The 23,932-nt window shown below is 33.4% G+C and overlaps 1 protein-coding gene and 1 long non-coding RNA gene across 4 annotated transcripts; both read right to left on the bottom strand.

Moving 5' to 3' along the window:
* Positions 1–402: 402 nt before the first annotated feature.
* LOC144999907 (uncharacterized) lies at positions 403–4,785 on the bottom strand. Of its 3 annotated transcripts, none has more exons than XR_013661042.1 (3): positions 4,600–4,785; positions 3,979–4,354; positions 403–620 (listed from the first exon to the last, which is right to left on the bottom strand). It is a non-coding gene; the product is annotated as an uncharacterized LOC144999907 (long non-coding RNA). The 3 variants fall into 3 exon arrangements; XR_013661043.1 differs by having other exon boundaries at positions 403–614; XR_013661041.1 differs by lacking the exon at positions 403–620 and having other exon boundaries at positions 3,889–4,354.
* A 7,410-nt stretch (positions 4,786–12,195) lies between these two features.
* Positions 12,196–15,672, bottom strand: LOC145000785 (ERAD-associated E3 ubiquitin-protein ligase HRD1B-like). Its single transcript, XM_078960063.1, has 8 exons — positions 15,426–15,672; positions 14,099–14,644; positions 13,847–14,023; positions 13,616–13,765; positions 13,322–13,524; positions 13,018–13,174; positions 12,703–12,916; positions 12,196–12,577 (listed from the first exon to the last, which is right to left on the bottom strand). Exons 2-8 carry the CDS (start codon positions 14,629–14,631, stop codon positions 12,359–12,361), a joined length of 1,653 nt encoding a protein of 550 aa, XP_078816189.1. The 5' UTR covers positions 14,632–14,644; positions 15,426–15,672; the 3' UTR covers positions 12,196–12,358.
* Between the last annotated feature and the right edge of the window lie 8,260 nt (positions 15,673–23,932).

The raw sequence follows: 23,932 nt of genomic DNA, 5'->3' as shown, positions 1-23,932 counted from the left end.
GTTAAGGCAACCGCTCCTTCATTATCGCAGAAAATCTCCATAGGCTCCTTTATGGATGGCACAACTCCAAGGTCTTCGATGAAGGTTTTCAACCATATTGCCTCTTTCGATGCTTCGCTCGCTGCTATATACTCTGATTCACACGTTGAATCGGCTATAGTCTCCTGCTTGGAACTCTTCCATGTTACTGTTCCTCCATTTAATTTGGGAGTAGTTACTTGAGCTCGGCTGATTGCATGCACCACACCATTTTTCTCTTTTCAAAATCCTTTCTGAAAAACAAAAGATTTTTCTTTTAAAAAATTTATACCAAGTCCTCAATTTGAGTTCAGACACACCCGAGAGTGTACCCGGGTCCCTCAAACCAATGTTCTATAACCAACTTGAAACATCTCAAAAAGATGGTCCAAAAATTTCATTTTTTTAAGTTATAAATAATACCATGGTAACCCAAATCATATCATAAAAACATAAGTGATAGTATCTCAAAACATCATATCAAAACACTGTATCAAAATCACATGTCCAAATATCAGAGTAATTCATCCCAAGCTAAACGTTGTGGTGTGTGCAATGCAGTCATCCCGAGCTCTTCCCCTTACTAGCGGAAGTACCTGAAACTAAAACTGAAAACTGTAAGTACGAAGCTTAGTGAGTCTCCCCAAACTATCACATACCATACAAAGTTGAGGGATTATACAAAGTACAAGTAAAAAGTAAAAGGGATAAAAAATATCATTTTACAAAGTAGAGGAGTTGCAAATGATGATTATATAAAATTGAGTGATTAAAGTTTAAATTTACGCATTGGCATATACATGTACTAACATTTAAAAAAATAAAGGGGTGGAAAATACATTTTACAAAGTACAAGTAGGAAAAATCATATTACATATATACTATGGTGACCAAGGATAAACATGAAAGTCTATAAAACGAAAGGGTAAAAGTGATAATTTACAAAGTTAAAGATGAAAGGGATAAAAATGATATTTTAAAAAGTAAAGGGATTAAATATATGATTTAAAAAAAAAAGATTTCAAGTAATAAATCATACAAAATTGATGAATTAAACTTGTAATTAACTCATCAATATACTTGTTCATTATCCATGTCATCATATAAGTTTACTCACAATATATATATATATATATATATATATATATATATATATATATATATATATATATATATATTTGTGAGTAAACTTATATGATGACATGGATAATGAACAAGTATATTGATGAGTTAATTTCAAGTTTAATTCATCAATTATATATATATATATATATATATATATATATATATATATATAGAGAGAGAGAGAGAGAGAGAGAGACACAGAGAAAAAAAAAATTAGGTTCAAATGCTTCTACTATCTATCATGCGCATGTAGGATTGATTCTGGACCAATAATTTTTATTTATTTTAAAAAAGTAATTAATATTCATTATATCTTCAACATGTAATATGCATTAATTAATTTCTTAAAATAACTAAAATAATTGGTCCACAATCAATCTTACATGCACACAATTAATAGCTAGAACACAATATATATATATATATATATATATATATATATATATATATATATATATATATATATATATATATATATATATATATATATATATATATATATATATATATAGAAAATAAAATATAAAAATAAACTTTAATTAAATAAAATATATATGTATAGTAAGTTGCATAATAGATCTCGAAATAAATTATGTGAATGGTCCCTATGGTTCGGGTAATATGTATGTTTAATGCCTACTTTTTTTTAAGCGGGATGGTTCCTAAAATGTTATTGCACGGTTGGTCCTTGCCATATTGAAAAAGACTTTGTTGTCATAGATGGTCCTCGTGGTTGACAAAATCGATCAATTATGGTCCTTATGGCGAATTCTTTACACAGATGGTCCTTGTGGTTTCAAAATCTTGCAAATACGGTCCTTTTGACTAACGGAGTTAACTTTTTCAGTTAAGTCCTATGTGAAATGACATATTTGCCCTTCTTCCATAAAGATGATTTATATAATTTGTTACTACCACAAGGACCATTTATGTAATTTTCTCTATAATTTATTATTGTTTTTATTTAATTTAATTATATATTTAAGTATTTATATTTTTTTTAAAGATTTGTTTAAATATATTGTTTAAATATATTGTTTATATATATATATATATATATATATATATATATATATATATATATATATATATATATATATATATATATATATAACACATTAAACAATATATTTATTTGCTAAAAAATTTTAACGTTTTGCTCAAAAAAAATTCTAATCTTTTTGACGTTATCTTCAAGTACATTTATTTATGTTTTTTATTTTGAACGTTTGATTGGAATAATATATATATATATATATATATATATATATATATATATATATATATATATTTTGACGTTATGTTCTAATACATTTTTCAACATCTAGTATATTTATATTTGTTAAAGGATTGCATGACTATTGTAATTATAATTCGTAACTTAATTCACTTTCAATTATGTTTTCATTTTTCTCTTTTCTTTTATCAGGTTATTTAATTATTATTTTTTAATTCAAATATTTAACTATATAAGGTTGTATAATTATTATTTTTGTAAAATTTTTTATAAATATATTTTATAAGAAAAATGTAAAATGTTTGTTACACATGAGTATGATTAATATAGGTTAGGTAGACATAGGATGAAATTTTTGTTAAATGTTTGTTAAACTTGAATAGGATTAATATAGATAGGCTAATTAGAATACATATGATAATCGGAATTCGAAACGGATGTCAGGTTATACTTAGGCTAATCGAAATCTGTATAACTTAAAAATGCACGAAATATCTAAAAACAAAAAAATAACTTTAAAACATTACATTTAAATCCAATGTGAAATGAGCTGGTTGTTCTCGACAAGGTTATGAGGCAGTCCCAACATAGCCTAATAGCCTATGTCTAACTAATATATATATATCAATCATATTCATGTTTAACAAACATTTTACATTTTTTTTATAAAATATATTTATAAAAAAATTTACAAAAATAATAATTATACAACCTTATGTAGTTAAATATTTGAATTAAAAAATAATAATTACATAACCTGATAAAAGAAAAAAGAAAAATGAAAACATAATTGAAAGTGTATTAAGTTACGAATTATAATTGCAACAGTCATGCAATCCTTTAACAAATATAAACATACTAGATGTTGAAAAATGTACTCAAACATAACGTCAAAAAAAAAAAAAAAAAAAAAAAATATTCCAATCAAACGTCAAAATAAAAAACATAAATAAATGTACTTGAAGAAAACGTCAAAAAGAGTAGAAAACAAAATTTGAGCAAAACGTTAAATTTTTTTAGCAAATAAATATATTGTTTAATGTTATATATATATATATATATATATATATATATATATATATATATATATATATTAAACAATATATTTAAACAAATCTTTAAAAAAATCTAAATACTTAAATATATAATTAAATTAAATAAAACCCATAATAAATTATAGAGAAAATTACATAAATGGTCCTTGTGGTAGTAACAAATTACATAAATCATCCCTATGGGAGAAGGGCAAATATGTCATTTCACATAGGGCTTAACTGAAAAAGTTAATTCCGTTAGTCAAAAGGACTGTCTATGCAAGATTTTAAAACCATAGGGATCATCTGTGTAAAGAATTTGTCATAAAAACTATAATTGATCGATTTTGTCAACCATTAGGACCATCTATGTAATTTTGTCCTAGTTTTTTTTAAGCGTGATGGTTCCTAAAATGTTATTGCACGGTTGGTCCTTGCCATATTGAAAAAGATTTTGTTGTCATTAATGATATATTTTTAATTTATTAACTTCTTTTCTATTATTTTAATTGTTATTAAATAAAATAAATTATTAATACATTATTGGAAAAAGGCTCACTCCACCTTAAACCTCTTCCTGTTCCCGACACTAAATCTAGTGACCATCTCAAAACACAATTCCAGTTCCCGACACCAGCTTCAGTCACAATCTCCAGCTAAAATTGAACCTATAGTTGAAATCTAATCTACAACTCAAATTTGAAAAAAAAAAATAAAACCTGATATTCAAATCCAAAACCAAAATTGAACCAACGACTCAAACCCAAATCCAAAATCAAACCTACAATTCAAGTTCAAATCCAAAACCAAAATCCCGACTCCGACCACCATCATCCTTCACCTCTACCACCCTTCTGAATATATTTAATCTACCAACAAGAACTGTTGTTTCTCCTACTTCGTCCTTAAGATCAAACCCAATCAAAACAAAAAATGAAACCTGAAACAAACATATTTAAATCAAAGCCATGTAGGCAGAGTAGAGATAGTGGTTTAGAGGTCGACATTAAGGTTCATCAATTCAAGAAAAATCGATCAATGGATTGGCACCGAGATTATGCATATACATTAAAGAGTCACCGAAACTTGCAAAAACTGAAAGGGTTTCCAACCAAACTCTATAAAATCTGAACCTACAAATTGAATCTCCGACAAAAGAAATTGGATCTAATGAGAAAGACTAACATGGTCGGTGGACGTTGGTGGCTGGAGCAACAGATGTTGGTGGTGGAGATGGCATCTTCAGGTTAACAGATGGAACGAATATTTGCCGACGATGGGGTCGGTGGCAACAAGGAGGAGAGGAAGAGAAAAGATGATTGTGATTGATTGATTAGCTGATAAAGGGGTAAATGGTTATCTTTTAGGGTGTCTGGTGGTACACATCTGATTTATTAAACATTTTTTTCATAAATAAATAGTTATTAAATTAAAAAATATTTAAAAAGGGTAATGAAGTTTTTTTAGGTCTGGGAGGGTCCAAACACGCAATTAAAATACATCTTATGGACGGTTCGAGTTAAGAAAAAAATAGAGACCAGATGCGTAAATTACCCCGAAACATAGGGATCATTAGCATAATTTACTCTAGATTTCGGGCTTTAAATTCAAATTAAATGTATTTCAAAAAGTTAAAAGAATTATATATCATTTAAAAGTCATATTTACAAATAAAAAGTTTAAATCATAAAACCTTAATAATAAATTATACTAAAAATTATTTTAGTTATTTTTAGTAAAAAAAAAGTAAACAATTTCATGATTATTTTTCTAAAAATATTTCATTTTATTCTTTCATAACTAAACATTTTTTTTCATTCCACCAATAATATTTTTCTCATTCCATATTTGAATACTCCATACGAAACTTTTCCTAACTAATGTTTTCCTCATTCATAAGACTTCATATCAAACATTTCCTAATTAATGCTCAAACTCAAATATCAATGATGTTTGGTTGTGTGATCCGTGTACTATACATGTTTGTTCTCATATATATATATATATATATATATATATATATATATATATGAAAATCTAAAAATTTAGGAAGTTTGAATGTATTAGGAAAAAAACTATTGAATTATTGAAATGTAATGTTTTATTTGTTTTTTTGACTTTTTTATATTTCTCTTTTATATTTAAACAAATAATTTAAATAAATTTGATTCAATTAAGAAATATAGAAATTAAAAGGAAAGTTGTATTAATAAAATTGATATGCATTTATTATTATAATTGTTATATTGGAATACTAGGTGTAAGACTCATGTATTATATAGATTAATTATAAAAATATAAATGTCTAAATATTGAAGAACTTTGAAAGTTTGAATTTATAAAAAAAAATAAGAAGAATAATGAATTATTAAAATTGATTTTTTTTATCTTTTAAATTTAAATATTTAAACAAAATAAACTAATGAGTTTTAATTGAAATTTTTAAAATAACAAGGTAAGTCCATTAATGAAGTTGATATTTATTTATTACTACATTTATTATAATTATTACATTAAAGTATTATGTTGAATTTATTAAAATAGAAAAACTCATATAATGATATGTGGAAAATAAATTAATTCAAATAACCACAAAATGATATTTGGCAAATTGAATGAGAGTGTGTCATGTGGTAAAAAAAACATTCATTTATTAGAGTAGACTATATGTAAGACTCGTGTATTACATGGGTTAATTAAAAAAAATTAAATCTAAATTTGGATTTATAAAAAATTAAGAAAAATAATGAAATAGTAAAAAAAAAATTTATCTTTTAAATTTAAACAAAAAACAAATAAACTAATGAGCTTTAATTTAGAAATTTTGAAATAAGAAAGTAAGTTCATTAATGACATGTGAAAAAGAAATTAATTAAAAATAACCACAAAATGATATTTTGCAAATTAAATCAGAGTGTAACATGTAGCAAAAAAAAATTTCATTTATTAGAGTAAATTATATAGAATTTAAAATAATAACAATATTTATAATAATAATAATAATAATAATAATAATAATAATAATAACAACAACAACATAAAATGACAAATAGAAAAAAAATCAAAAAATCTTAAAAAATAACATGTGCCAAAGTGACATGTTAGATTATGTTATAATGCATAGGCCTTAAATTTTAATATCTCACATTTAAAAAAAAAAAAAAGAAATCAATGCTTACCTAATTTTAACAGTCAACCATAATCATATCTGTAATTTAAATGTGTACACACATTAGCCATAAATACCAAAAAAAATTATAAGTTGATATTGTCTATATAAGTTCAATGAAATGGAAACTTAAAATCTAAAAACAATCTTGTCACATGCAACGTCAATTATTTGAATCAATTCACCACAAACTAAGAATGAAACGAACATTAGACCTTGTGGTCCTCTTGTTTTGTATTTCAGGTAACCATGCACTCTTATGTATTTAAGAAATCTCTTTATTTGCATGCAGTTAACTGATGATTGATTAAAACAAAATCCTCCATGTTTTGCGAATTCTGTTAACTAATGTTTCTTATTGAACTTTTGTTACACGTGTAATAAACTACACTGCTTTTTCACAAGATACGTATCCACCTTGTCATAGTATCAAAGAATGCTTTTCATATTGTGTTCCCAGACTTGGTATTCCTCTCTGCATTCACCACCATTGTTTTTGCCTAAGGAATCATGAAGAGAAAGTCCCACCCACATCTTCGCAAATTGCTAAACCTTTTAAGACGAATGATGTTAATGTTCAACAAGAGAAAAACAATCCTTAATAATTATTAATATGTATTAACTCTGTAGAGTTGTATTATTTGGATCTTGTTTTATCTATATATGGATAAATAAACTAATTTTTTAATATCATCTATGTTGCTTAAGAATCTTTTTATTTGTGTGAGCTCTATTTGCAATGATATTCTTTTGAGCACTAGATGTAGATTATATATTGAAAAATATAAAATAGGTATAAAAATACCATATAAATATTTATATACATATATTGTCATTGTATGATTATACACATTAAAATTTTATTTGATTACGTAGGTTCTACAATGATTTACATTAGAGTAAAGTAAAAAAAATCCCATTTGTTAAAAAGAGTATAAAATCCATAGCTTCATCTCATATCCTAATTATCTTTTCTAAAAAGTGCAAATTACTAACAAAAAAATACCTAAAAAAGAAAAGGATATCTTTTGCGTTGTACATATTTAGGCCCTGTTTGATAATTGCTGATTGAAAAAGTACTGACTGGGAAATGTCTGTCTGGGTAAGAAATCCTGACTAAGTAAGAAATCATTTGATTGTACATCTGACTGAATGTGTTGAGTGATGAAAAACGACCATTTTACCCTTCTGTAATATATAGTGATGAAAAATGACCATTTCATAGCTTATACATATACAATTTGAGATTTCATAACATTAGAACATAACATCATAAAAAAAATCTAATTTCATAGCTTATACACCCAAAAAAATCAGATTTCATAGCTTATACAAAGAAAGAAAAAAAAAACTTTGATTTCATAATCTATTACATACATTATACACAATTTCAGATTTCAGAGATTATTCATGCACACTTTCAGTTTTCATAACATTACAATAAAAAGGATTCGGATTATGTATGGGAAAAGAGGAAAGATTCCTAATGAAAGTTTGACATATTACATAACATACCAAGCACAGTGGTTTTTTTATTTGAATATTTGAAGCACATATAGGGATGATTCAAGATCAGGGGCTCTAACCTAACATTAATTCAATTAAAGCATATTTAGAGGGGACCGACGCATTAATTCAATTAGCAACAATAAGGGGCTCAATCATCGGCCAAGAAGATGGAGTTTTGACTAAATAAAGTCAAAATCGAACTTTGATTTGAACAGAGGAGGGCAAGTACCTGTGTGATGGAAGTAAGGGGCTGAATCATCGACCAAGAAGATGGAGTTTTGACTAAATAAAATCAAAATCGAACTTCGATTTGAACAGAGGAGGGCAAGTACCTGTGTGATGGACGTAAGGGGAAGAATAGATCGGTGATTGGGATCGCAATCTTGCAAGCTGCTGGAGAAGACGAAGATCCGACTGGGAGGGCTGTTCGATGTTGATGGAGGCAGCGATTGGGAATGAGCTCTTCGATGGAGGCAATGGAGGAGGCGTCTGATTTTGGACGCAGTCTCTTTCAGGTCACAAGAAAAATTTTAGAGGGCAGGATGGTCTTTTGGGCGAGTCAGCAACATCTTCACAGCTGAGCGAGTCATGCATTTGGGCCAGACAAGCTGACTGAGACAGCTCGTATCAAACACGAAAATCTGACCGAAAAAGCTGATTTATCTGACTCGGTATGGGTCAGATGGGTATCAAACAGCCCCTTAGTCACTAATTTTTTATATCTTTTTTATGGCTGTTCTTAAAAGAATTAATTTTGTCATCCAAAAAGAGGTTGCGGCACAGTTTGTGTCTTGTTTACCCGTAACGTTTATGTAAATCTTTCTTATGAATTTGGTAATGAAAAAGAGATGCAACTTGTTATCTTGTATATAATTAATCCTTATGACCGGTTAGTGTGGATTTAGTAGTTGGTTATCGGTGTTCTTTGTAACTCTCGGGAGACTTTTGTCATATTCTTTGGTCAAAACATTAACAACACTCTAACACAAAATACAAATACAATTTTCTTTTCCTTTCCTTTATCTTCTTTTCCCTCCTTACTTTCTTTCAACCTTCTTTTTCTTTCTTTGCTAAAACTCGAGAACCAGGCGTTAGGGATGTACAATTCTTTTGGAATAATCATCTTATTGAGCTTCTTACCACCATCGATAAAGACTATGAATCGATTCTTATTTTATCAACATTAAAAAATGGATTCATAATAAATCGATTTTAGTTTTTTTACAAATCCTTTTGATTTCCAATTTCAATTTCAATTTTCTATCATTTAATTTCAATCTTTCTTAATACATCGATTATGATAATTTGATTTCATGCATCCTTCATAAAAATCGATCTTCTATTCGTGTTATTCTGATTCCAGGCAGCCTCATTGATTTTGATTTCTGATTTCTAATTCGTGTTAATGTGATTTCTGATTCGTGTTAATCTAATTTCTAATTAATGTAAGCTATAAAATTTCTTTATTGTTTTTCATTTCTTTCATGTTATTTTTCTGATAAAAATTTTATTTATGTATTTTTTTATGATTTTTTTAGATAACTTGAAACTTTAACATCACAAGTTTTGAAATCGTTGTAGTTGGGCTTAGAAAATGATTTAAAAGGCATTATCTTTGTTGTTGGAAAATGATTTTTAAAATGATTATATGGTATTTAGGAAAGAAAAAAACAAACAACTAATATTAGTACAAAACGAGTTAAGGAGAAATTTATGGCAATGGTCCGTTTAGAAAAACAAAAAAGTCAACATCCTTTATAATTTTTATTTACTGTAAGGGCCTCGTTTTTATTTTTATTTTTCTTGGGGTCTCAAATCGGCTTGGAACAACATTGTCTGCGTTCAAGTATGAAGAAGATGGTGAGGAAGTGAAGCTTTTGTAGTTTAGAGAGAGGAATAGAGAATGATGGTTGGTTGATTAATTTGTTTCAGGAAGTGGACAAAATAAAATAAAGGGACAAGAGAGTACCAGAAAGATCGATCGTCGGAAAAAACATTGTTTGTTGGAGAAGATGACCGAATATTCACGGACAAGATGATCGGAGTCTCGTCGGAGCTACAAAGATGCTAGAAATCGGCAACACCCACATCAATCGGTCATAAGGATTAATTGTGTATAAGATAATAACTTTAATGGGTAGATATAGACAAAAAACTAATTTAATTACTAAATATGTACAAAACAAAAAATATCTTATTAAATTGACAATCCAATTTTTTTCTAACTATGTAGTCATAATGTTTGTCATTTCTTATGGATAAGGATGAGAAGCATCCATCTTTTTCATCTCTTTCAATTCCCGTGTAGCATCACTCTCACATTAGATTTTTTTTCTCTCATGTTTCTCTTTCACCCTTCTTGTAACCATAATACACAACTCACTGAATTTTTAATTATTCTTTATTTTACAAATTAAACCTTTACTAATTTAAAACAAAAAATATTAAAATAACAGTTAATTTATAAAGCGCACTTCAACAATACGTAAATTAAATCCTAAAACGACAATTTAAATGATAAAATGACAATTAAAATCCTAAAATGATAAAATAACATATTCAAATACTCAGCTAACGAGTTCGGGTTGCTTCCATACGCTATTTGACGTATTGTCAAGGTACATTTTGTTAGGGCCCTGAAACTTCTTTGATATATTGCACTACATGTTATTTGAAAATATGGATAATTCATCTACAAGGCACCAATAATACGCATAAACAAATTTTTGTTAATCCAGAATCTTCTGGGAAATTGTTCATCAACAAAGATAGAATTAGTTACAAAGTCATGTTAGATTAACAGTTTTTCAGCCTCTTCACGATCTTTGTGTACCGTGGTTGCCGTATGAATGGTCGTGTTGGAATTGACATTATTTTGAAGAACTTATATAGTACCAGATAATGCAGCTTAGAAATTAACATCGGTAGGTTCACGTGAGATGAAGATGAACCATAAGGGTTTTCCTCCATTACTATTTTCGGAACCATTGGATTCATTTTGTTGAAAGGTATAGAATTGAATGAAGTTATAGAGAGAAAAAGAATTGGATTGATGAATGCTCGACTGTTTAAGAAGGTGGATGTGATTATTTATAATGGTAAAAAAAATGTTTACTTTGACCTGCCAATATATATATATATATATATATATATATATATATATATATATATATATATATATATATATATATATATATATGGGAAAAGTGAATATACCATTAAGGGTATATAAGCTTAGGTATTCAAACTCATATTACGTCGTTTTGTATCATATATACACATTGTAATTGTCCAATGTTCTTCTAATTCAACCTCTAACTTGATTTAATTCTAAGGTTTTTATAAACTTTATATTCATCTTCCTCTTACATAAAGATCAAAAACAAAGAGATAAAAAGTTGTACTGTTAACCTTTTCTAAAAGGCAAAGTTAATTGTTTTATAAACAAAAGCTCTGTGCTTAGGCTATGTTTGGCGGACTAGCTGAAAACCTAGCTGATAAAAAATAACGTTTGGTAAAACTAGCTGAAAAGCTAGCTGAAATACATAAAATTATATAAAATGACATGTAAGAATATGTGTTTCTATAATTAATTAAGGGGTGTATTTGAAAAATTTTAAAAAAACTCCTAAAAAGCTAGTCTAAGTAGCTTTTCAAAAAGCTAGCTTATAAGCTACTTTTTGGCTTACCAAACATGACAACATAAAAAAGCTCGAAAAATCAGCTAGCTGTGGCGCGCCAAAGACCGCCTTAGCATCATGTAACTCATATAGATGTAAAACGAATTCGACATCCCAGTTAATTGATATTCACATATCATAATACATTGATAACAGCTAATTAGTTGATTTACATATGTTAATTTTAGTGGTGACATTTCTAGTTCCACTCACTAGAGTTCACATTCCAATACTATGTGTGTGAACATTCTAAGAGATGGGCTTAGATTGGAACACGTCGCCTATTGATAGCATCAGCGGTTTAGCCAAATGTGGTAAGGTGTTTTGCATGAAAACATTGAACACAAAAGTAGGGAGCGATAAATACGATCTATTGTGTGCATAAGATAATCGTGTGACCTTTTTTACCTTGGAAAATATGGATTGTATTGTGCAAATTCACTATTCATTCAGCAGAATTTGGAACAACCAGGTAAGTTGTACACATACAAAAACAAAAACAAAATCTAATAATGCTGTTGCAACAAAATCTATTGTTCCTTTTCCCCTCTCTATAATATCATATCCACAGTAATACTTCCTGCATCTACAATGGTGTAAAGCTCCCTTCATCTCGATTATCAGCCACACCACCAGAAACCACCATAGACGATGATGATGATGAAACCGCCTTCCCTTTGCTATCAGTCGCACCCACCGTCCAGCTCCCGCCACCGCTGCCGCTGCTGCTGGTGGATTCTGTGACCGGGCTTTTCTCATATGCAGATGCTGGCTTCTGTAGGCGCTCAAGCTGATTTTGCAACACCTGTCAAGCAAACATCATCATCATGTCACTAACAAAATGGAAGGGAATACATTCCTATGGAATGAACCATTCCATTCCATCACACCAAGCACTAGTCTAGTCTAGGAGATATTGGATTCCCATACCTCAATCTGATGCTGAATTATTTTTTTCTGGGCCTCAAGTTGAGACACAGACATCTGCAGCTCATGGTTAGGACTCCCACCAGGGGCATGAACCGGCATGAAACCCGAATGTGGGAACTGAAAAGATGGCAAGTTTCCAGGGACTGAATTGTCATTTTCACCCGTATTGTTTCCAGGTGTGGAATTGTTGGGAAGCACACCATATCCAGATGACCTGCAACCATGATGTTTAATTTCCAAGCGCCAAAAATATTCCTTGAAGCATGATACCAAGGGTAGTTTAGTAATTTCAAAAAGTGTGAAGTACGTATATACCATGGTAAAGAGCTTGGAGAAGGGTAAACAAAAGATTTTTGATATATTGAGGCGGCTGCTGCTGCTGCTTGGACTCTCTTTTGATGCCTGCTGATATTCCCACTTTCTGCACCATCACCATTTCGTTCTTGAGATGATGTAGTGGCTGAGTTCGCTCCTGAACACATATTGTAAATATTAACCATAGACTTAATGGAGAAAAAGGAAAAGCAACCACTAAAAGGGTTTAGAAAGGGTATTTCGGTCATTTATACAAACGACGTAAGATTTTTTTTTTTTTTTTTAAAAAAATGGAAATTCTGACCTTGGCGATGAGCTCCAGGTCGTGACCTTGTTGTGGATGTGGTTGTCCCACTCTCATTTGGTATAACAAGTGCTCTGCAAATGGGACATGTATGTTGTCTCTCCAACCAAGACCTGAGGCAGTGTACATGGAAAAGATGCCCACAGACTAGTCTTTTTGCTGTAGTCATCTCCTCTCTACAGATAATGCAGGTTGCATCGCTTCTGTATATGACAAAATCATAAAATATACAAGATATGAGACAACTGATTTACATGAGTAATATAAAGCTCTATCCAATTGTAGAAAACTAACGCGTTCAACTCTTCAGGTGTTGCATCTGGAAACCGATCATTCATGTTTGATGTGATCTTTCGATAACGAATGTAATCAGCAATTCTCAGTTTGAAGTTTCTGAATGTCTCGTATAGCTCCCGGATCAGGTGCAGTGGCACACCATAGTTACTGTGGAAACCAAAGTGTGAATAACAATATAACATAGCCGGTTTGACTTTCCAAATATTTCACCAAAGGTAAAACACTTACACAAAGATTACAAGGAAAAAGCCGAGATACAGAGATAAGTGTAGCAAGTCGCGAATAAGCTCCAAATAGAATGTGTACACAGCTTTTTTCTCCCATTGTCCTTCCATAAGCATGTCACTCACATAGAAAACGTATTTCACAAATGTAGATATTGTTGTTGTAGCCAATATCATGTATCTGAATTTGAGAAACATCAATAAAGAACCAAGAATATTTTAAAAGAGGAGATATTGTAAACATTAAATAACTTACTCGAATGAAAAGAAGAGAGAAACTGAAGCTTGCCGGGTTTGTATCAAATACTTCACTGAGTTATATAGAAAAAGAGAGTCTACAAGGAGAAGGAATCCCATGAAAGAAACAATTCGGATGTGAGACAACATGGGAACAGTTGGAGTTGTTTCAATGTACTCAACTCTCTTTTGAGCCAACCAATGCAAAGACTTGATAAGTAAAAGAGCAGTAACCATGGCAAGAAACATAACAGAGAAGTCCTGGCGGAATATAGTGATGGCAAAAAGGATTTCCATAACTTCTCTCCATGATTGCTCATTCAGCCTCTCAATCTCTGCCTCTCGAAGAGAACCAAGAAAGATTCGTTTTGTTAGCTGCCACATAATGCACATGATCACCAAACCCATGTTGAGAAGAAGCACTAAACAGACTTTGGAGGTAGAAAGATAGACTGTTGCTGGATAGAACTGTCCTCGACTGCTAAAGGCATGATAGATGACAGCCAGTGTGGCAATCACACTGAGTCCAGCATAAGTCTGCAGCTTCATCATTTTGCTGTAAGCACTGTTACATCACAAAGTAATTAATTAGCTTCTCTGAGAAGAAAGTCGACCATATACTCTTAACCTAAACCCATGGTTCGACTAGAGATCTGTTTCCACTTATCCGGTTTCTATGTGATTCATTGATTCGCACTTAAATTTGCAATAATATTACATGGCGTCCAAACTGCAGATTGCATTATCTGTTCTTGGGAGACCCATGAAACCACAAAAGAGAGGGTCGGACATTAATATCTGTCAATTGGACGCCCATTGAGGATGCTTGTAACTCACTGAGCAATGGCACAGTGTAGGATTTGAAGCTAGGACTTGGTTATCATCATAACAGCTTGCCACAGAATTAGACCATAGGTGAACAAAAATCCACAACCTTATATAAACGTTTGATAAATGATCTAAGAAGCAGAATAAGAAACTATAAAAGCTGGCTAAGATTCTTTGGAAAATGCGTTTAGATCATTACAAGATTTAAAAAAAGACACGCCAAACGCAATGGAAATGAAGGAAAGTGTAGTTAAATTGGCTAACATTATTAAAGGTTTCTTTCAGAGACATCTCTGGCATATTTCACGGAAATCACATTTGATGTAACAGACTAAAAGCAGAAAATGAGAAAACACTAGGAAGACAAATAAAAAATAAGTTAAACCCTAAAAATCACAACAAATCGACAGCTAACGATTACGAAAATAATCACGCGTAACAAGAATCGGAAACGTACGATCATAATAAACCCTAAAATTCCATTAAAAACCTCGAAGTTGGAAAGGATCGCGTTGTACCTGTTAAAAAACTCCCGATTATTTGACTTCTGCAAATTGATTTTGTATGATAGGAGTAAAATTTCCTAAACCATACGTTTAATCCTACCCTAAATCATTCGTATTCAAAATATCAACGACGAGATGGAGCGAATAGGGGTTTGAATATCTGGAAAAAGGTGGGGCGAAAGTTCAAGAACCCAGAGATGAAGATCGGAGAAACACAGGACGAAATTAGATAAATTAAACGACAAAATGGGTCTCGTTCTCGTCACCGCTGCAGATCCCTACCAATTACTTCTTCCCACGTGTAACATGCCGACTAGGCTGCTCTTGCGGATGTGGCAACGAGATTTGTCGAAATCAAGTTTGATTCAAGTGACAGTCATTAAAATGAAACTATTTCAATTTAGAAAATAACTTATTAAGTTCCAAAATAAATTATATATTTGTAAATTATATAATGATTATTAAGTTGAAATTTTATAGATCTGGATTTTTATATTCCACATATATATAAGAACTTTTTTATCAGCTAAATGATCTATTAAAAAGTTAGCATAAAGCTAACACATTATGCTAATGTTGATCTTTTTATTTCTATTGACAATCTAATCGTAATAAACATTACTATCCGATAAAATGATATCATCAATAGTTTTTTTAACATCTTCTATTATTAAGCAGTAAGTGACTTCCAAATTCTATCTCCATTTATCATTAGAAGTAGAAAACTGAAATAATTTTATTAGATGTTGAAGGTACATAAATATTTCCTGGGTTCATTAGACGCATTCAAGACTATCTCCAATTACTACCAAGCCTTATCTGATTAATAAAATAATCTTTCTTTGTATCTAAAGTATAAAAACGGGAAATCACATCATTAACGTATTATCATCAATCCATTGATCCTTCCAAAATAAAGTATTATTACCATTTCAAATTATCATTTGCACTGCATCCCTCGCAACAATTTCCTTATCATGAAGTTGATTAATAGTACCTACAATTTTAGACCAAACTCTCTCTTTCAGAACCTGATTGCCATTCAAAACCTCCAACCCTATGGTAGGACCATGAAGTAGCCTTAAAACTCTACACCACAATTCATAACGGGTGTTTAAAAAACGTCACTTATATTTTAAAAGAAGAGTGTTATTAAACGCTACAAGAGAATTGGTTTCCATAATCCATACTACCTTTTTCTTTACTTGCCATGATAAGATCACATTTTACCTGATGAAGCTTTCTTTCACAATCTTCACCACCCCATAAGGAACTCGATCTCAAATTCTACATGGATTTATTAATAACTTCGTGCATTTGAAATAGAGATGTGTAATAAATCCCTAGGGACCCTAACACGGATTTGAGTAACATCAATCTGGTTGTAACGACCCGTCTCTGGTATGTTGTTTCCTTGTTATTTATTTAGAAGTTTTCAAGAGGGACTCGGCGAGTCTATAGCCCGACTCGTCGAGTAGAGACGGGGATTTCGAGCACGTGTAAGTCGGCGACTCGACGAGTCCATATCCGGGACTCGGCGAGTCCGCCTGCCAGGAAGAAACCCTAAATCCCCGGGTTTGCTCACTATTTAAGCAATGTTTGGTGCCCCTAATTCGCCTCCTTCACCCTCAGAAAGCTTGTGTGAAACCCTAAACCATTCCTTGTATGATTAAAGTGTTTTTGTGTAAATTTTGAAGGATTGAAGAAGAAGAAGAAGAAAGGATCAAAAAGAGGAAGTGTAGAGCAAAGATCCAAGGCCAAAGTCAGAGTTCATAGAGGTATATCTCGGAATTATTTTGTTTTGTGCTTAAAACCTCCATTAGAACACCTCTAAGGCTAGATTATTATATTTTCCAAGCTTTGTAGCTGTATGGATGCCTTGTGGGATCGAGATATCCCTAGATCTGTTCATTTAGGAGCTTTAGAGCCCTGATCTATTTCCTTTTTCGAGTTGCCTTGCATGAGAACCCTAGATCTAGCCTTTATTATGCCTTTTGAGCCTTTTAATCTTCATGGATGTGTATGGACATGTAAAGATAGGATCTTTACGTGTTAATCGAGTATAAGAAGCCCAGATCTACAAGTTATATGCGTTGGATTCAAGCAGAATCGAGTTTTTAGTAACTGCATGCATGCGACTCGGCGAGTCGTTCTTCGGACTCGGCGAGTCGAGCCGCGAGTCCCCGATTCTTCCCCTTTTGAGTGATTCTGAGTGGGGACCAGTGAGTAGTAGAATGGACTCAGTGAGCCGGAGGTCAGACTCGGTAATGGAGGGACTCGACGAGTTGTTCATACAACTCGGCGAGTCTAAGGCAATCTTCATAGATTCAAGAACAACTCGTCGAGTTGTTCATACAACTCGGCGAGTCGGATGTAGATAGTCTGAGTTTTAGGATCAAAAGGGAACTCGTCGAGTTGATGTCATACTCGACGAGTAGCAGCGAACAGTGTTGAGAAATGAGAGTAGGGACTCAGCGAGTTGGCGGCCCAACTCGGCTAGTCAGGTCAACTGTAAGTTGACTTTGACCAGGAGAGTTGACTTTAGCCAGGGGTAAAAGAGTCATTTTACCCCAATGCAGTTATTAGTATTTGACTGAGTGTGTTTGTGGAATTGTAGCCGGGGAAATACCGGACCAGCAGCAGATAGCTTCCAGAGCCATACACTCAGCAGCCAGTCCACGAGGTGAGTTTCCTTCCAGTAGGAACGGGTCTAACACCACAATGCCGGCCCGTTTAGCTAGCAGTAGTTTCCGGACCTCGGTCTGATGCAGTAGTTAGTATGTTTGATGCCTTCGTGGCTCAGACAGGTTTGCGTGCTATGTGTTGTTGTGTTAGTTGATATGTTTATTCTATGTTATGTTCAGTAGTTTCGGACTTCTGTCCGATGCAGTCAGTTCCGGACTTCGGTCCGATGCAGTCAGTTCTGGACTTCGGTCCGATGCAGTTAGTTCCGGATTTCGGTCCGATACAGGAGGCAAGGCCTCAGTAGTTTCGGACTTCGATCCGATGCAGAGGGCAAGGCCCTGGTTAGTTCCGGACTTCGGTCCGATGTAGTTTCCGGATTTCGGTCCGATGCAGTTTCCGGATTTCGGGCCGATGCAGTGGGCAAGGCCCAGTAGTTGTTTTATGTTTGTATGGTATGTGGTAATTTGGGGGAGCTCACTAAGCTTCGTGCTTACAGTTTCAGTTTTGGTTTCAGGTACTTCCGCAAGCAAAGGGAATAGCTCGGGTTGATGGCATCGCACACACCACAGCTTCAGTTTTTGTCCTGGGAGATTGTTTTGATACTTAGTTTGATTTGATACAGTTGTATCACGACATTTGATTATGGTTTGAGATATTTGACGTATGGATTTATGATATGACGTTCAGCATATGATTTTACTATATATAAAAAAAAAAAATTAGTTGTATTTTTGGGATGTTTCAAGTTGGTATCAAAGCCTTGGTTTGAGGGATTCGGATACACTTCCGGGTGTATCTGAACTCAAACTAAGGGAAAGATAAAAAGGATTTTAAAACTAAAAATATATATATTCTCATAAGAGATTTTGAAAAGCATTTAGAAAGAAAAGAATTTTTAAACGAGATAAGGGTGTGGTGCATGCGATCAGCCGAGCTCAAGTAAGTACTCCCAAATTACCCATACAAGTTATGTTATGATTGTCAGTTGTAGTTTCAGTAGGACAGCATGCTAGAATAGGACTAAGGATCTAGGAGGATGCCTTATGTGCCTGCCATATGTGTTTCAGCTTTACAAGATTTGCATGCTAGTATTGAGTAGACAATAGTAGGATAGCCTGTTTAGGTTATGCCTGATAGTATGAGCTTAGCATTGTATGCTAGTACAGTTTCTTGTTATGAGAATAGATTTGCTTGAGTAGTTTCCCGTGTCCGAATGCTGCTTGCTTTGTGCTTTGTAGAACTCTTGGTGATGGGAGTTAGCCATTAGGTGAATACGTCACGTCACATGTGATCAGAGTTGAATAATCTCAGAGTGTTGGATTTGGCCCTATTGTGCAGCTCTTGTTTGAGTCTAACCGTTGTAGGGACGAGTCTTTTACTCGAAGGATTATTTGAGCCTCATCACATGTGATGGTATTCAGGTGATGGCTAATTAGCATTACAAGGAGGCCTTCAGCAGCTGAGGACTGGTTTGAATGGAGTCAGAGATTTCCCTAGGGCAAGCCTAGGATGAGAGTAGCAGAGATCAGTAGTAGTAGAAGTGACTTGGTGGAGTCAAGGCAGTTCTTAAGGAAAGTACGGATAGATGTGGAAGGTAGTATGGGCCCGTACTACTGAAAGCAGAGGATCCGTACTCGAATCAAGGAAGGCTGAGACAGGACCAGGAAGCTAGAATTGCTATCAATGATCCCTCGAGATATATCAGTGTTCCTGACATTTATTATGATTGTGTTTCAGAATGGTGGAATTACGCCCTAGACCAGCAGTCGGCAGTTCAGGTGCCGGAGGGGGATCAGGATCAGGCCCGGAGGCCGGGCAGTTTGTCACACCCCAAAACCGATAACGGCGGAATACGTTTCGGGGTGGAGGATGTTATGTACAGTATCATCACAATTGCATAATAGTAAAAACAAGAAACATACAACCATTTCTTTTACATAGTGAGTTTAATTACAAGTGTGTTTTATAATGTTCAACAAACACCAAAAGTAATACAAAAATAAGAGATGGATCTTGTATGCTCCACCTTCTCCAAAATGTTGCACCTGTACCTGTCTATCTTTGACCTGAGGATACAAGTTATTTTGAAAACGAATATCAACACAAATCTGGTGAGTTCATTAGAGTTTAGTGTGAGTTTTTGTATAACATGCATTAGAACCAATAGTATGAAAAACTGCAATTTACATTCATAAGTAGTAGAAAACCCTAGAAAATCCTATATTTTCCAGAAAATACATTGTAAGTGAAAACCTTTAAGAAACAAGAAATCTTCATCTTTGAAAACCGTTTATTGTAAAAGTATATTATGGAATCTCCCATAAGTAATGTGATAAGATAGGATATGCTTGTAGTTAGTAATAGAGGTGCAAACTCTCTTTAGTGATAGATACTTTTTTACTTCGGGATGTTAAATTAGACTTTAGTTTAGTATTTTAGTGTGGATATAGTGTATTCCTTGTATGTTACCGATAGTGTGAGCAATAGAGGACCCCGTGACCTTCCCAGTCATACACAATGTAATGAAGTAGTGGCATCCCTAGGCCTGCACGACTCGGACTGAAGTTAACAGTCGGGATGTAATAGTGTCTACCCCGTATAGATCTATATATGTAGTGTCGTCTTCCGGTCGGAAAAACTCTGGGCATAGTATGTAGCGAATAGAGAATCTCATAGTGAGTTAGTGTGTTATCTTCTGTTTAGTGCCTTTTCTTGTATTATAGTGTAGTAGTCTTTGGTATAGCTCGTAGTGTGTTCTCTTATTAGTGTATCGTCTCGTAATAGTGTGTATTATAGTGTGTAGAGTAGTAGTTATAACGAGTAGTAATGGCCTTAACTATACCTATTATAGTTAACTTAGTGTGTATAGTTCTTATCAATTTAGTGGTTTAAGCATCGGATGAAATGAAAATGCTCGTATCCAACACTAGTATACATGATATATAACTAAGAAATCAATGATAGTCGGACGGATAACAACTACCCTAAGCCCACAATCAAACAAGAACAGGAAATAAGGCGAGCTATCGGTCCTAAGTCCTTCAAGTCTTACTTATATAAATATATTAGTGTGGTTACATTTTATAAGAAAAATTTATTTAAGAAAGATCTTGTCAAAAGGGAACATTTAAAAAGTTGTTTATTTATTCAAAATAGTTTTGAAAACATAAAATCCTTTTATAAGGCATAGTGGTAAATCACATGTGATTTGAACTACGGATAGTGAATCACATGTGATTAATTTCCATAAACAAGTATAATTGACTTGTATACCCCCCCTAAAACATATAAAAACATTTGAAAGGTTCATTAAAGGGGTATGAACTCACCTGTTGTAAGTGGATCCGACGGAGGTGCCGGTATAGGATGTTAAGTGTCAAGTGAGGACTTGACCACACACGCGAATCCTATTTAACATGTAATGATACATTTAAGTATCTAATTAGTCGTTTAACAACTAATTAAGCAATTAAGGGTGTCTTACGACATAAAAACACTTTGCTACAAGTGCTAGAAGTGTCCTGGGTTACATAGAAAGTGTGTATGGACTCACATTGGAGTTTACTCCTCAAATGAAGGCCCTTATAGGTGTTTACGGTTTCAAGACCCTTTCCCCCATGAGTTTACAGCCGTAAACTCATGGTAGTAGTGTCATAGGATTCTTAAAGGTCTTAACTCACTCTTGGAGTCATGCTAGAGTTGAATCAAGGGCTAAGGAAGTGATTGGGGTTCAAAATGGGCACTAAATGGAGTTTACGGTCCATTGTTTACTCCTTGAGGAGTTTACGGTCTAAGGAGATACACTTGGGGAGTTTACTACCTTAAACACATGAGTTTACGGCAGTAAACTCATGTTGGTCCCCAAATCATGCGTTTTTGTGGTTGTAGGTTAAGCATACGAAGTTCTAGGTCCAAATCTAAGCCATACAAAGTGTTAAGGACATTTTAACACCCTTTGGGGGTGTTTATGGTCTATGAATGGGTGTTTACGGTCCAAGAACCTTCTTGGGCCGTAAACTCATGTGTGACATGATTTTTGTATGCTTTGGTGCATAAAATGAGGGAAAATAAGGTTCTATGCACCTTAGTAAGTTCATGGAAGCCCTTGGAGGTGTTTGAGGGGTAGTTTGACACCACAAAAAGGTGTTTATGGTCCATGAACATGGGTTTACGGTCCAAGAACATTCTTAGACCGTAAACTCATGTTTACTCCCCATTTGGTCCGATTTTGGTGTTCTAAGTCCTTTCGGGTAAGCATCTAAGCCATTGCTAAGCATGAGAAGTGGTTTGGAAGGGTTTTTGAGCATAAAAACCCTTTTATGAGTGTTTACGGTCCATGAAGGTGTTCATGGGCCGTAAACTCATGTTCTTGAGGTTTCCGGATGATTAAGTCACGATTTTGCAAGATAGAAGTGTTAAACAACAAGCTAGGGAGGTTTACTTACCGATTTGAGGCTCGGAGGGACGATTTTTGATCAAAACCCGTTTGTAGAGAGAGAAAGTAGAGAGAGAGAGAGAGTCTAAGGTGGGAAAAGGCTTCTAAGGAGTGTCCACCCACCCTTATATAGGGCTTGGATGTTGTACCCGGTATACGACTACCCGATACTTATGTTTAACGATGTTTAAAATTTTACCCAGTTAAATGGCTGTAAATAAAAATAAACTTTTTCCAAATAAATGGAAAGATAATTTACGTGTATTTATTTCCCTTGACGAATATTAATTAAAATATTCCAACGGGTTCAAATTAGGTCAAAAATATTTTCGAGATAAATTAGACAAATTTTTGATGTAATAGAATTTGACGTTAATTTTTGACGTTAACTTTGACGTTAAAACTAACGGAAATTTGGCTGCCCAACTCGGCGAGTCAGGTCAACTGTAAGTTGGCATTGACCAGGAGAGTTGACTTTAGCCAGGGGTAAAAAAGTCATTTTACCCCAATGCAGTTATTAGTATTTGACCGAGTGTGTTTGTGGAATTGTATCCGGGGAGATACCGGAGTAGCAGCAGATAGCTTCCAGAGCCATACACTCAGCAGCCAGTTCACGAGGTGAGTTTCCTTCCAGTAGGAACGGGTCTAAAGCCACAATGATGGCCTGTTTAGCTAACAGTAGTTTCCGGACCTCGGTCCGATGCAGTAGTTAGTATGTTTGACGCCTTCGTGGCTCATACAGGTTTGCGTACTATGTGTTGTTGTGTTAGTTGATATGTTTATGCTATGCTATGTTCAGTAGTTCCGAACTTTTGTCCGATGCAGTCAGTTCCGGACTTTGGTCCAATGCAGTCAGTTCCGGACTTCGGTCCGATGCAGTTAGTTCCCGATTTCGGTCCGATGCAGGAGGCAAGGCCTCAGTAGTTCCGGACTTCGGTTCGATGCAGAGGGCAAGGCCCTGGTTAGTTCCGGACTTCGGTCCGATGCAGTTTCCGGATTTCGGTCCGATGCAGTTTCCGGATTTCGGTCCGATGCAGTGGGCAAGGCCCAGTAGTTGTTTTATGTTTGTATGGTATGTGGTAATTTGGGGGAGCTCACTAAGCTTCGTGCTTACAGTTTTAGTTTTGGTTTCAGGTACTTCTGCAAGCAAAGGGAAGAGCTCTGGTTGATGACATCGCACACACCACAGCTTCAGTTTTTGTCCTGGGAGATTGTTGATACTTAGTTTGATTTGATACAGTTGTATCACGACATTTGATTATGGTTTGAGATATTTGACGTATGGATTTATGATATGACGTTCAACATATGATTTTATTATATAAAAAAAAAATTAGTTGTATTTTTGGGATGTTTCACTGGCGCCCCATAGATAAAAGTCTTATCTTCCAAGACAAAA

Source organism: Lactuca saligna, chromosome 6, assembly GCF_052625555.1.
Source record: "Lactuca saligna cultivar CGN05327 chromosome 6, ASM5262555v1, whole genome shotgun sequence".
In the NCBI taxonomy this organism is placed as follows: Eukaryota; Viridiplantae; Streptophyta; class Magnoliopsida; order Asterales; family Asteraceae; genus Lactuca; species Lactuca saligna.
The sequence above is the reverse complement of the archived record's forward strand: the minus strand, read 5'-3'. Positions and strand labels throughout refer to the sequence as shown.

Bases quoted from the DNA above. Each gene is read 5' to 3' on its own strand.
- LOC145000785 (XM_078960063.1), bottom strand. From the start codon at position 14,631: ATGATGAAGCTGCAGACTTATGCTGGACTCAGTGTGATTGCCACACTG. The intron at 13,766-13,846 runs GTAAGTGTTTTA...TGGTTTCCACAG, and splicing joins TTTTTCCTTGTAATCTTTGT to TAACTATGGTGTGCCACTGC. The intron at 13,175-13,321 runs GTCAGAATTTCC...ATATGTGTTCAG, and splicing joins ACCTGGAGCTCATCGCCAAG to GAGCGAACTCAGCCACTACA.